At 44.0% G+C, this 13,019-nt stretch overlaps 1 protein-coding gene across 1 annotated transcript in view; it reads right to left on the bottom strand.

Moving 5' to 3' along the window:
- The window catches only part of ADAMTS9 (ADAM metallopeptidase with thrombospondin type 1 motif 9), a 78,132-nt gene that overhangs the window by 59,991 nt on the left and 5,122 nt on the right, over positions 1 to 13,019 (bottom strand). Inside the window, exons 4-9 of the mRNA XM_031056311.1 lie at positions 4,042 to 4,328; positions 2,982 to 3,065; positions 2,758 to 2,879; positions 2,375 to 2,415; positions 2,151 to 2,256; positions 149 to 295 (exon numbers count right to left, since the gene is read on the bottom strand). Of these exons, the coding sequence (XP_030912171.1) occupies positions 149 to 295; positions 2,151 to 2,256; positions 2,375 to 2,415; positions 2,758 to 2,879; positions 2,982 to 3,065; positions 4,042 to 4,328 (787 nt within the window). The remainder of the gene's footprint in view (positions 1 to 148; positions 296 to 2,150; positions 2,257 to 2,374; positions 2,416 to 2,757; positions 2,880 to 2,981; positions 3,066 to 4,041; positions 4,329 to 13,019) is intronic.

Below are 13,019 nucleotides of genomic sequence, written 5' to 3'. Positions count from 1 at the left end.
TCCTGCTCTAGGTAAAGGATGCATGCACACACAAATCCCTCTGATTTCCTCCAAACAGTGCACACTAGGGCTCCAAATTAACTGAAGAACTCCAAGGGACACACGGACATGTGAAAACAGCCCAACACATGCATATGCAAGGTCTTACTCCAGAAATTCAGTGATGTATTTCCTACTGCACTTTGACCACATCCAGGGATTGGTGTAGAAGTTCAGTGTTGGTGCCATGACATGCTGCTGGTTTTTACCTCCATCTTCCTTGCACTTGTGATTGTCATCATGTGGCATGTTAAATCTAAGAGGAAAAGAGCAGCAAAAAGTAGAGTCAGTTAAGAGGCAAACATCAAGTATTTAGCATAGCAAGGGCAACAGTGTGAACTAAATGCAAGCAAAACCAAGAATTTTCCCTAAATATGCTGCTGACAGATATTACAGAATAAAAGTATTAATACACATATATTCATAATAAATTTGGAAGTGTTAATAAACAGGGTTTCTAGCACTCATCTGGGAAAAGCTGTGCAGCACCCTGCTAAGCTCTCCACTCCATGACTGCATATATTCAGCCAGACAAGTTCTCCAGGGAGCATGGAGTAAGATGCAAACCCAGCTGCAGTTTCCTTTTCAGCTGACGGTTGCTATCCTGCAGACAGGCTGGAGTCTGGCCCCTGCTTCATAAAAATGGCAAATACTCTGGAACTGACCACAGATCCAAGAGTTGATCTCAGGGAATTCAGGAAGGAGATGACTGACATGAGCCCACTGACTGCAGACCCTCATGCACACAGGCAATACCCTGTTGGACACAAAATATTTTCTAATGCAGTTGAATACCCTGGGCCACACTGCTGCCTAAGCAGGATTGCACAGGGATAGACTTGGCTCCTATACTTTATGTGGCAGGTTTACAAAATGCCAGCAAGCATTGGTATCAGCAGAAACCAACATGAAGTTTGCAGCACATGACACCTTGAAGAATGTGGTAAATTCACTAATGGAGACAGAGCGGCTTAAAGCACTGCGCTGTTTGAAGTGGGGAAGGGGAAGTGACCTGGTGTGATCCTGTGTTCCAAGGCTGGGGAGTTTATATTCCATTAAGATTACCTCCAACAAATCATCTTTTCATTCTGCTCTCTGAAAAAAGGAGTACAGAGGCATTTCCTGCTTGGGAGTACTGCTAACCCCCCCAGCAGCTCTGAGGCAGCATTAGCAAAGGAATTAGACACAGGTTAGGTGTGGGGAACACCAAAACTTTAGAGATTTTCTGTCAGGAAGTCTTATTTAAATAAATACTACTGTGGTTAAAAATAGACTGTCTCAGCCAGCTCTCCATGAAGAAAAACAAGAGTTTAGAACAATGAGAGGTCTGTTCCCAAGTACTCATCCATCCCACACCTACAGACCTCCACTGCAAAGCAGGCATGTGATGGTTTGGGACTGAATCAGCTGCCTAAGGTTGTATCCAGGGGTAAAGGACTATGTGATCTAAGGTGATTTTTCTCATGACTGCTTAGTAGTGAGAAAAAGTCTCAGTAGTGAGAAAAAGCAAAAATCGTTTGAAAGAAATTTCTGCTGGAGGAGGTGAATGGCAGCGTCTCTTCTGGGGATGTCCAGCAGCAGAGGATTTTCCATGATGAAACAGTTCAAGAGCTGAGCCAAGCTCACTTATACAGCTCATCACCTCCCAGATGCCCTGGGTAAGTTCCTCCTTCACACACATCTGCTGCATGGTCTTCACCAGCACCACACAGAGCTATGGCAGGCTGAGGATCTGCTCTCAGAGAAGACTTCAGTCCCAAAAGATAGTTCAGATGTGCCAGCATGCTTTGTCCTGGTCCTCCCCAAGGACCTCTGCCCAAAACCCTGGCTAGTTCCAACTGCTTGGTAAAGATGTCATTTCTTAGGTGCTGCTTGGGGTACTCTGTCATTTATCCTCCCCAAAACATGGCCTTGCTGGTTTGGCTGCCCCCAGGTAGGCTCCAGAGCACCCCACAGTTTCATCTACCTCAGTGATGCATCTTCTAGCCAAGTATATTGATCTCCCCTCAAATAATTAGGCTCAGCAGTACCAGTTCCCAGCCTGGCTGGCAAGCCCTAGTTAGTATAAATATTGGGCTATTTAAATGTAAATGTATTTACATAGAACATACACATGGCCAAGTTCATGTGCTATTGTGAAAGCAGTGCTCAGTCCGTTATCTTCACTAATTGAACAGCTCCTGTATGGGTCACAGACTGTGCCCAGCTCTGCCAGACCTAGGAGAGAACAGAAGTTTATGATAGAAAACGAAATTTCACTCACAGTTCAGTACAGGCAACTAACATTGTCACTACAAAAAACGTTATTAAAAGACAAAAAAAAGGTTTTCCTTACCCAGAGTATCACATTTGTCGTGCGCTCTACAAATATCCTGTCTGAAAGCAGAACAGACCTGACACATTAATTCTCAATGCATCAGTGAGTTAAGGCACAAGCACAGTAACAACTCTTGGTCCTTCAATGGACTTTCTCATGCTGGTTTGCCACATCATCCAGAGTCCAAAAGAAATCCCCACCCCAGTCAGAGTTTTTCATCTTATGCTAAACCCATGGGCAGCCTTGAACCTCTCAAAATCACCTTGTTATGGTGGACACATGCTCCCACAACTGCAAATATCATAACACCCACATCAAAACCTGAACATTTCCCATACATTACATACTCACAGACCCTGACACACAAGTGGCTACAGTTTTCATGAGAATATTCACCACACCTGGTAACAAGCACGGCTGTATCATGCCGAAGGTGACTTCCCTCTGGGTGGTTTTGAGACTGCTGCCATTGGCAGAAGTTTTTTAACGTTGTCTGGGCATTGTAAGATATTGCAGGGCCATCCTGATAAGCAACACACAGAAAGCAGGTATTTTAATTATTCAGGACAATGCACACTACAAATGCCATTGTCAAGCAGAAGGTGAAGAAAATAATTTCCATTACCTGCTCATTATGTATCACGACCAATTTCACAATAACAATGTTGATTAAATTTCCAATGCTTGGGTCTTTGTAGATAGAAGCCACCTGTTTCAACAAGCAATATTTGGAATTACTGTTAACATTCAAGGAAACAAACAATTAAGCCAACACATATATTTTCCATTTTGCAACTGTATTTCTCCTGGGCTGCTCTTCTGCCCTGCTCAGTGCTCTGATGCTACTTGGAGAGACCTCCTGGCAGAAGCACAATTTTAGAATGAAAAAAACCTGCTGGTATCAGAGAAACCCAACATTTCCTTTTGCTTTAGCACACATTTCACCAAATTAAAGGATCATTCTGCTCTGAGACACAAAGACCACCAAACAAGACTGTCAAAGCAACTTATTCTTCCAAGTGTCTGATTTTGACATGGGCAGATTCAGACCACATATTCAGTGAACTTCTACACTCAAACAGGATGAACATCCCTCCAGAGACATAAATATGTTGGATACTCCCTGCCAGTCACTCTGCATCTACAGAACTGCCTGTCTGGAAACTGCACTACTGCATCCTAGTACCTGCAGCTCCTAAGGTGCTTGTTCTCAGCCTGGAAAGCCAACTTGAGAACTATGCTAAGGATCAAGGTGACAACAGGCTCCTTCTCCTTGCAACAGCAAGGGAAGTCAGGCAACTGCATAACCTACCAGCCTCAGGCCCCTGGAAGGCACAGTCCCCAAAGCACCTTTTTAATTCAGCTGTTATTTCACATGGGCTTAAATAAAAAGAAGAGTACAGCATGTGGACTAAACAACCAGTGATCCTGCTCATGGTGTCTGATGTTCAGAAAGCTGGAAGAGAGAGGTGTGAGAAGGATCAGGAAGCGTGATGGATCTGGGGAAGAAGATTCCAACCAGCATTTTCCAGCCATGTTTTACCATTTTTGATGTAACCCCAGCATTATCTCCATGCCTAGGGAAGGCAAACTGATGGCATTGCACATGAATACAGCAGAGAGGGCTCTGAGACCACTAGAAAACGATCTGTGGGTGAATCTACTCGCCCTGGTTGGACACTCACTATTGACATCAGGGTTAAGACATAGTGCTGTAGGTTGGCTCCGTGGTAGGCGACCATCCTGCTGTCAGCCACCACCATCACCTCCACAAAACGTGGGTAGGACAAGAAGCGCTTCGTCCGCTTGTGGCTCTTCCTTTCACCAATGGTCCCCGTCTTGTTGCTGTCCCCAGAAAAAGAATTCACTTCCAGGCTGTGTTTCAACATCTCCATGTCAGACAATATGCTGCTCTCTGCCCACTGCCTTCTCCAGTGTTTCCGTTTGTTCTTTTTGTGACTGTGGTCATGATCTATGGTTAAAAGGCAGAAAAAACATACAGTACATTCTGGAGTGAATAAAATTAATACCACATGTATGCTAAGTCAAAATACCTATTGCCTCAACAAAGTTGTGTGGGCTTGCTCCAAACAAGCAGGGAACTGAAACAGAAGCACTCTGTGGAAGCCCACCATATAATCCAACATCTAAGGCTTCATTTTTAAAGCCATCTTGGGGAAGCCAGTAGCACTTAGAGGTGGACATTCCCTGCAGCAGAGGCAGCTCCTGGTCTATGCAGGAGAGATGGAGCCCTGCAATAGTAATTAGCCACTGCAGCAGCAGTGTGAGGATTCTGGGCACGTCCAAGGTGGCCAGGAAACCACAGGAAACAAAGGTCCAAATCCTGTATTTCCAACTCAGGCATGAAGGACGGCAGGATTTGGCCTTCACAGCAAAGCAATTATATATGATTTATTTCTGTCTCTAACAATAACACGGCTGGGCTTCAGCTCCCCCCCCTCCCTTTATTATTCTGTGCTACAGGAATGGTAAAGGTCATCTAATAGCACAGCTGCCACTGGTGAAAGAATAGAATTCAGGAAGTTTCACATATACTGCTTTTGATATTCAATTAGGCCAAACATAAAAGCAGCCTGAAAATATACTCCATGTTGATACAAAGACGACAAAAAGAAGAGGGAGAACAGGCATATAAAACATATGGAACGTGTACAATTAAGATTTACCATCTGATTAGTATGTAATTATAGCATTATTTAAATGTAAGAGCAAAATCAGGCTTATTTGATGCCACTTAATTTTTAATCAGTTCATCATAGGAAGTAGCTAATTGAATGTGATTCATCCACGAAAGACTGTTCACTTCTGCATTTAATATAAAGCCAGATCTGAACTACTCATCTACGACTCCAGGCTACAACCCTCATGCTCTTTGTAGCTTTAGTTTAATTTCGTCATGGTGGTGAAAAATATCACATTTCCTTATCTGACCCATTGAGTAGGTTAGAGGAAGCATAACATTACGGAACAAAGGAATATTCAATGCTCAAACAAGATTGAAATGATAGGAAACTTCTTAGTTATTTTTCCTGTATGGTTTCCTTTTAGGAATATTTGTAATAATTTCCAAATAAAGAAATATGTTCTGCAGTATCATGGCAGGCAAAGGTGATCAGCCTCTACCTATGTGAAAAATACTATCCTTCTGCCCTATGTGTAAATAGGCAATACAGCAGTTAAGAATTAAATCCTGCCTACTCTGTACTACCTAAGTCCTCTAAATTCCCCTTTCTTGATACAGTCCAGACCACCTTAATACAGCAGAGAGTCTGCAGTTATTTGAGTAAGAATTTGAGAAAGCCAATGGCATTTGTGGTTATAATTGGATTGCCCTAGTTCCTCTGCTCTAATCAATGCCCTTGTGTTGGCAAGGTTATGCTCTCATGCTGGCACTCCTTCGTGGGCAACCATGACATTATCCCGACTCATTCAGTGCCAATCAGCTTGGGGAGCCAACTATGCATACAAATAACTTAAAGGTGAGGAGAGGACCAGACTGAGGAGAAAGTGCTAACCCCAGCCCTTCAGCCAGCTCCTCTCTTCTCCTCTCTGCACCCTCAGATCGCCACTCAAATTTCTCTTTTAAATAATTAACTTCCAAAAGGAGCAGGTGCCCAAGGAAAAATGTGTTAAGGATGGGAAGATGCTCAACAGGGCTCGAGCGAGGCTGAAGACAAAGCTGCAGAGCGAAGGCAGAGCTCTGCAGGGCCTCAGGTAGGACCATGAGGCTCAGGTGCCTTCTCCTCCAACCATCTAGTCAGAGGGAAGTTTGATGGCAAAAAACAGTGGGAATTGCACAGATATCTATCTTTGAAGACACCTATCACACAGGTCTATAAAAGAAGTTAATATTCATTGGGTTTGCACTGAAATCCTGCAGCTGGTGTCACACGCTAAAGAAAACCCCACAAACCACCCAGAGAGTACCACATAGAACTCCACATCTAGTTATGAGAGCCCTGACCTGCCCCTCATCAGGGGAATCAGAGCCCAACAAAGCCAGGTATGCCCAGCATAGAGGAAAAATAACTTTCCTTTTTGGGCAGAGATCTGGCACAGAGTCACAGAATCATTTAAGTTGGAAAAGATACTAAAGATCATCAAGTCCAATCATTAATCTAATGCTGCCAGGTGTTAGTACAGTATCAGTGCTCTTTCCCCATTCAGCACACAAATTAAGTCAGACACATCATCACTTCCAAAACAACTGAATTGTTTCCACCCACAAAGTCACTCCAACACTTGCACTGTGCTATTTGGACAGGTCACATATAGGGTATTTGTCAGCCTGGTTACTGGAAAACTAGGCACCAGTGATGGGGATGCACTGCATGAAAAGCCACTCCTGGACTTTGGTAGTAGTGAACTGTTATCTCCACCCATCTTTCTTGCATGTAGATAGTGTGCACTCACCTGTAAAAAATTAAATGCTAATGGCTGTGCACTGCTCTCAACCCATCTGTAAAATCCTGACCACGTTAATGGGAGCTGCACACAGGCACTGCCAGGAACTCTGTGTGCCTGATTCTGTTGATATCCTGCTCCATTACAATGGCCACAACAGCAGGGCTCTCATTGACTGGGGCAACGCGCTCCTGCTCCATCAGGCAGAAGGGAAAATCTCTCACACTACACAAAACTCTGATTTTGCAGCACCAGCTTCCTACTGCCACACATAACATCAGAAAAGGGTATGATATTTCCTCACCTTATTTTCCCTTTTTCTTTTCTATTGTGTTAACATAGTAACAGAAACCAGGAAGAAAAATGGTTTTCTTGGCAGGCCCCCAGTCTTTGCAATGACCTGAAACACATCTATTTATACATGGTAGTAACTGGATGGGTTTAAGAAACAAAACATTTTTCTTTTACTTTGTAGAAAAACCAAACTCCAGTGAGTAGACAAACCCTTTAAAACCATGCAAACTACAGTTCAATAATTCAAGTATCAGGCAAGCCCATGCACTGACTCAACCATTCATATTCATCTGAGAGGCAGGTAAAGGCTAGAATAATGTCCATATTACTGCATACTTTACTAAGACAATCTTTGCTGTTTTCACTGTCTTTATACGGACCTGGTAGTTTATCTGAATTTTTTTTCTGTTTGGTTTCTTCTTTGTAATGTGGGACTTAAAAGGAGACCCAATCCTGTGAAAGGATATCGCTTCCTGATGGCATCTTTTCACTAATGCCATTTATTTCTGCTTGGGCAAGAAGCCTCAGCCCAGAACCCATTCAGCTGATTTATGGATGTTTCCTGCTGGTTAATGTACTTTGGATCTATCACAAGAAAGAGGGCAGGGAAGACACAGGCTCTGTGTGAGTACTTTGCCTGCATGAAAGGGTGACAGGGCAGAGTCAGGATCTGCTTTTGACATAGTAACTATTGTTATGCTAAACCAAATATTAAGAGATGGAATGATCACTTATCCCAACAGTCCTAATCCTTTCCATTTCTACATTAACTAGTCCTTGGAATAGAAAGCAATTTGCACAATTAAGTAAGACGTGTAACAATTCAAGCAATTCCAGTTCAGCTCCAAGTTCATAAGAGCTGCACATAGCTGCGAAAAAAATGTAACACAGAGAGAGAGAGTGAGACAGCAAGAGAAGGGGGCAAGAAAAAATCTCTTTCTTGAGCTAACAACATGTCCCTGCTAGAAAAAAAGTATGATTCCTTTCAAACTGACTGATTATCACAAGTTTTCTGAATGTGTGATCTAGGATTTTTAAAAAAATTTGCACTCAGCAGTTGGCCCGTATCACTTCTAGCTGTGCTCTGACCCAGTGGCACAGATAATAAATTATTGCACACCTCCATAAAACAGACCAAAATTCAGCTGAGCTCCCCTGACACAGTCAGTCACTGTGTGACCTGTCTCCCTCAACTCCACAGGAGCAAACCCTGGCCAAAAGCTTCAGTACAAGCCCCAGCTCCAGCTGTCTGGCTGGATTTGCTGCCTGTAGCTGCTACAACAGCAGCTGCCTGGGAAACAGAGAGAGGCAAAATGGATTTGCCTTCATGCAGAGATCAGACTGGCTGAAAATGAACCACATTTTTAGGCTCTTCTTGCCAAGAAATGGAATGGAAACTGGCTCCTCTTTAGGACACAAACAGGTAAGAAGCCAGACCAAAGAACTTTTCTAGCCTTGGGTCTGTCCTAATTCTATATCAAGATGTTTTGTATCTCTGTCTTTCTACACACCTACAAATGTATCTCAGATGGATTTGCATGAGGCCAAATTCTCACCTCTGTTACTGTGGGGTGCTGTTGTGGTCAGCATAACCCAGAGCTGAACACACCTTATCTGCCAGCAGCTTCACACACTGCTTGGACAATAGCCAGGGACTGAAACATAATGGAGGACAAGCCACTGCCTTGCCTTGTACCACACTGAGATGATCAGTCCAATGAGCAGGATTAATCCTGCCTTCCCTCTGGATAGCTCCTTGACTGGACCAGAGCTGCTGCTATAGCCAGGTCCATGCCCACCATGTGTCAAGCCCAGAGCCTGGAATTTGTGTTTGCAACATCTGAAAACATTAAGGCCACAAAGCAAAGCTATAAAGCCATGAGCAGTTCAGACTGGCATGAAGCATCACTGATGCAAAAACCAACAGTTTCACTCCAATCCACTCACTGCATCCTGTGTCTGTGACTATAGAGACTTGGAGGTGCCAAAGCTCGAGGTGATGCTGAACCCTGATGCCTTTCTTTTCACTGCTTGAACCAGAATTCTGAGAACCACGGATTTGCAGCGAGCAGCAATCAGCTTCCCTTAGTAATAAAACATTCTCTGGTTTATACCATGCTAACACTAGAGACCACACACGCTCTAGATGTTTTCTTTCCAGGTGATGAATATCAGAATGCATTCCAGCCTAAAAGATTATTTTTATGCCTAAGGTAAAAAGTTGTAAGTGAAAGCTATCAATTTTGCACAGTAGACAGAAAGCAGATTAATGAACAATAAATTTTCTCTTTAAGAACAATAAATTTTCTCTTTAAGAAAGGAGATACTAACACATGAGCTGAACATGTGGCAGAAAATGATTCAAGATCATCTTACAGAACTCCCACACATGCTCTTCAGGTAACTTCCAATGCACAACAGTCACAAGTCACCAACCTGTGTCCCACACTAGTGTCTAGTGACACCTATGAGGTACCATGCCAACAGGAATAACACTGAGGCCACCCCAACTTTGTACTGACAGTCAGTAAAAGATAAGACAAAATATCCCATTAGGAAAAAAAAAAAAAAGAAATTGTTCAGCAATTGGCCACAGGGATGTTGATAATGACATTACAGGCATATGGGAGAAGCAGTCACAGAATAGTTAGCCTGTTTATTTTCAGTAATATATGCCATAGGGAACAGACAGAAAGCACCCAAGTGATACCCCCCTGCTTCTCCCACCTGTCTTCCTTCAGTGGATGTCCACACAGATGAGGTAAAAGTATGTCCATTTTGATTCCAGGAGAATAATTTAACTCTGTCCACTTACCATGTTTAAATTGCAGAACAATAACCAATCAACAGCAATTTGTTTAGTTATAATCTTAAGTCTTACACCTTTAGGGCACCAGATGGATGCTTGATACATTTTCAATACTAGGACTAACAACAAAATGCATGCATTTTACTTATATATTAAGCCAAAACTAATTATGGGATCTGTATCACTGACTGTGATCAATGTTTTTTAACTGAAGTCAGTCTATTACCTTATTTCACTTGTCAACATCACAAGATACCTCAAACATTACAGACTGATCCCTTCCCCAGCTCAGCATGGCAAAAGCTTGTGCTTGACCTTCTAGGCTCATCTGACCAAATACCAGTTGGCTCTTACTGTGCTGCTACCTCAACAGGGAGGCAGAAATAGAATTAATTACATTAGCGTATGGGAGTTGTGATGCAATTCTCTTCTTTATTTAGGGAGGGAAGGAAACCTGAATTAATTACTATTTGACTAAAAATGACAATCCACTTCTTTAAGATAAGAAACTTTTATGAGGAAAAGAACAAAGTCAGTGTTTTACCCTGAGGCCAAGAGCAAAGCTGACAGCTTAAACAGACTCTTGAAAGAGCTCAAGGATTGCTCAACCTGGAAGTAAAGGCTTAAGAAAGCCTCCCTGCAGATCTCCTGCAACCCTGAGTTTACGTGACACTCATCAGTACAGAATTTGCCTGAAGACCTGCCTGGAAACCAGACACCTAGAATGCAGAATTCTGCTGGATGAATGAGTTGAAAACAAAAAAGAGGGGACACAGTTGGAAGCAAGACAGAGTCCAAAAGAAACAGCAAAAATACTAAAGGGCTCTAGACCAACAATCTAAGCGCAAAGGATCTGGGATTTCACCACAGACCACTCACAAGAGTACAAACATTGAGTCCTGCAGAAAAGGAATTCAAAGTTTCTGCCTCGGAACTGTTTAAGTAACAACATAAAACATACAAAGGGTCTGGAGAAGGAGCAGGAAATTTTCCATCACTGGCGTCACTCCACTCTATTGCCAATTTTAACACTGTGAACACACCTTGAACCACAGCTGGAGTGGGAACAAAAGCTCATCCCCTTCCTGCACCAATGAAAGGCCACACTACAAAGTCAGGCTTTAGCCACAGTACCAGATACCAAACATTCTTCCCCAGGTCTCCTCCCTGGTCATGGCACTGACAACACACTAACAAACCCCCATTATGGCAACCTCAACCTGACCACCGCTTCCAAGCACATGGGAACATGGGAATGGGACCATCTCCTGCTTGTGCCATTGGCTCACCAGTGACTTCCCATGAAGCTGGCTGGCATGAGGAGAGCAGGCTGGTACTAATTATCATGCAGAAATAAGATCACAATCATTGAGCTGGCAGCATCAGGCATCTGCTTGCTCAAGACACACGGCAGCCCTCCTCTGCCCTGGTGGTTCCCCAGTGTCAGGTTCAGTGGGAAAGGTTGTTACAGTCACTATGAAAGGGTAATCTATTACAAATTACTCGTTAATGCAACTGAAAAATCAGTGACACATTACTGAGTATGCCTGTGTCATGCTGGCTCAGCAGCAAGACTTAGTTCATGCTGCTGGCTCTTCCTCTGCCTTTTATAGGACCCTTCTCAGCACCACTTACACATAGACCTTCTCTTCTCCTCACCTGGACCACATGGGGCTTCCCTTTGTGGAGCTGCTGTGCCTGGCCACACACGTACTACCCAGCAGTCAAACTGCTGTAACACCCAACAAAATACCAGCAAATTTGAGACCATTTTGCATCCATTTCTGGCAGGTACTGGGATATGCTAAGCCTGCAGGTTGTGTCCCACAGCCATCTGTGCTGATAATACTTGGTGGATTTTGGAAAGCAGCCGCAGCAGGTGAGTCACTGGGCTTTCCCACCCCTGCCAGCAGTGGGTGGGGGCACAGTCAGCACGGCGCAGGTAAGACCTGCTCTGTCCTGCACTCATCTGAGGCTGTTTCCAAAACCTCGCCACCTCAGCACGAACTGCTGGAAGGCCTCTTTGCTGGCTACATCCCCTTGGCTCCCCTCCAGAAACAGGAACAGCTCTAATCATCTTCCTACTAGTTTGGCACCACCAGAGTGTTATTGCTGCTTCTGCATGATGAGTTTTGCCCGTGGTGGATATTCCTGCTTTAAATACTCTCATTAAGGAGTGAGGACCTTGTGCAAGATCCTCACATGCAGCCCCAGAGCCCAGGTCCAATGCCAGCCTCAGGACGGGCACAGCTGACCAGCAGCAAGGGAGGGAGCAGCTCACACTCGCTATACATAAATTACGAAAGCTAAAACTTAAGGCATCATGGGTACAAAGAAGGAGCTGCCCCAAAAAGTTTAGCTGGGAGTCCTGCATCAGGGTCACAGTAAAAGCTACACAGAATTTGCTAAGTTTGGAGCAAGAGCCAAACAGGCAACAGAAGTAGGGCAATGAAAGGGCACAATACTTGCAATTATACTCATGGACACAGGGGAATTTTGGCTCAGTGCAACCAGACAGGTGGAGGCCACATCTGTCTCAGAGCAAGGGGTGGCCAACAGGCAGAATGGCTGCTAAAGTTCAGTAGAAGGCTAAAGCTATTGCAGACCCCAAAAAAACTGGAGGAGAAGAGCTCCAGACAACTCAACAACTGAAATATACATAGAAATACATATATACATAAACCACTGACAAAAAACATGGGAAATATGATAGAAAGGAGAAGCAGCAGAAATGGATGTAAGACTTGGAGCAAGAGGTGCCTTAAGTGGTTTATTTAAGCGATGACCAAAGGCAGTGTCCTATTGGCATCTGGAGCTGGACATCTCTCTGCAAGACCAAACCTTGATGGTTTCACATGGAAAGGTCTCACAGGTCTTCTCCTGGCAGAAGGTCCCACTGGATGGGGGCCTGGGGAGGTGCTGCCTGCCTCATGAAGGTGGCTGGCACACGGATGCAGGATGCAGCTCCGTGCTTTTCTCACTGGAGTCAGATTGTTCCTCCATGGGGTGCAGGAAAGCGGCGCTCTCCAGCCTTGCAATGAGCCACTTCCTCTTTTCTTTTTATAGGATCACAATTTCTTTTCTCTTCCTCCTCCACCTCAAAAAAGCGGATATTTAATAATTGGGTCGGAAGAG

The sequence above is a fragment of the Geospiza fortis genome, unplaced genomic scaffold, assembly GCF_000277835.1.
Source record: "Geospiza fortis unplaced genomic scaffold, GeoFor_1.0 scaffold70, whole genome shotgun sequence".
NCBI lineage: Eukaryota > Metazoa > Chordata > Aves > Passeriformes > Thraupidae > Geospiza > Geospiza fortis.
The sequence above is the reverse complement of the archived record's forward strand: the minus strand, read 5'-3'. Positions and strand labels throughout refer to the sequence as shown.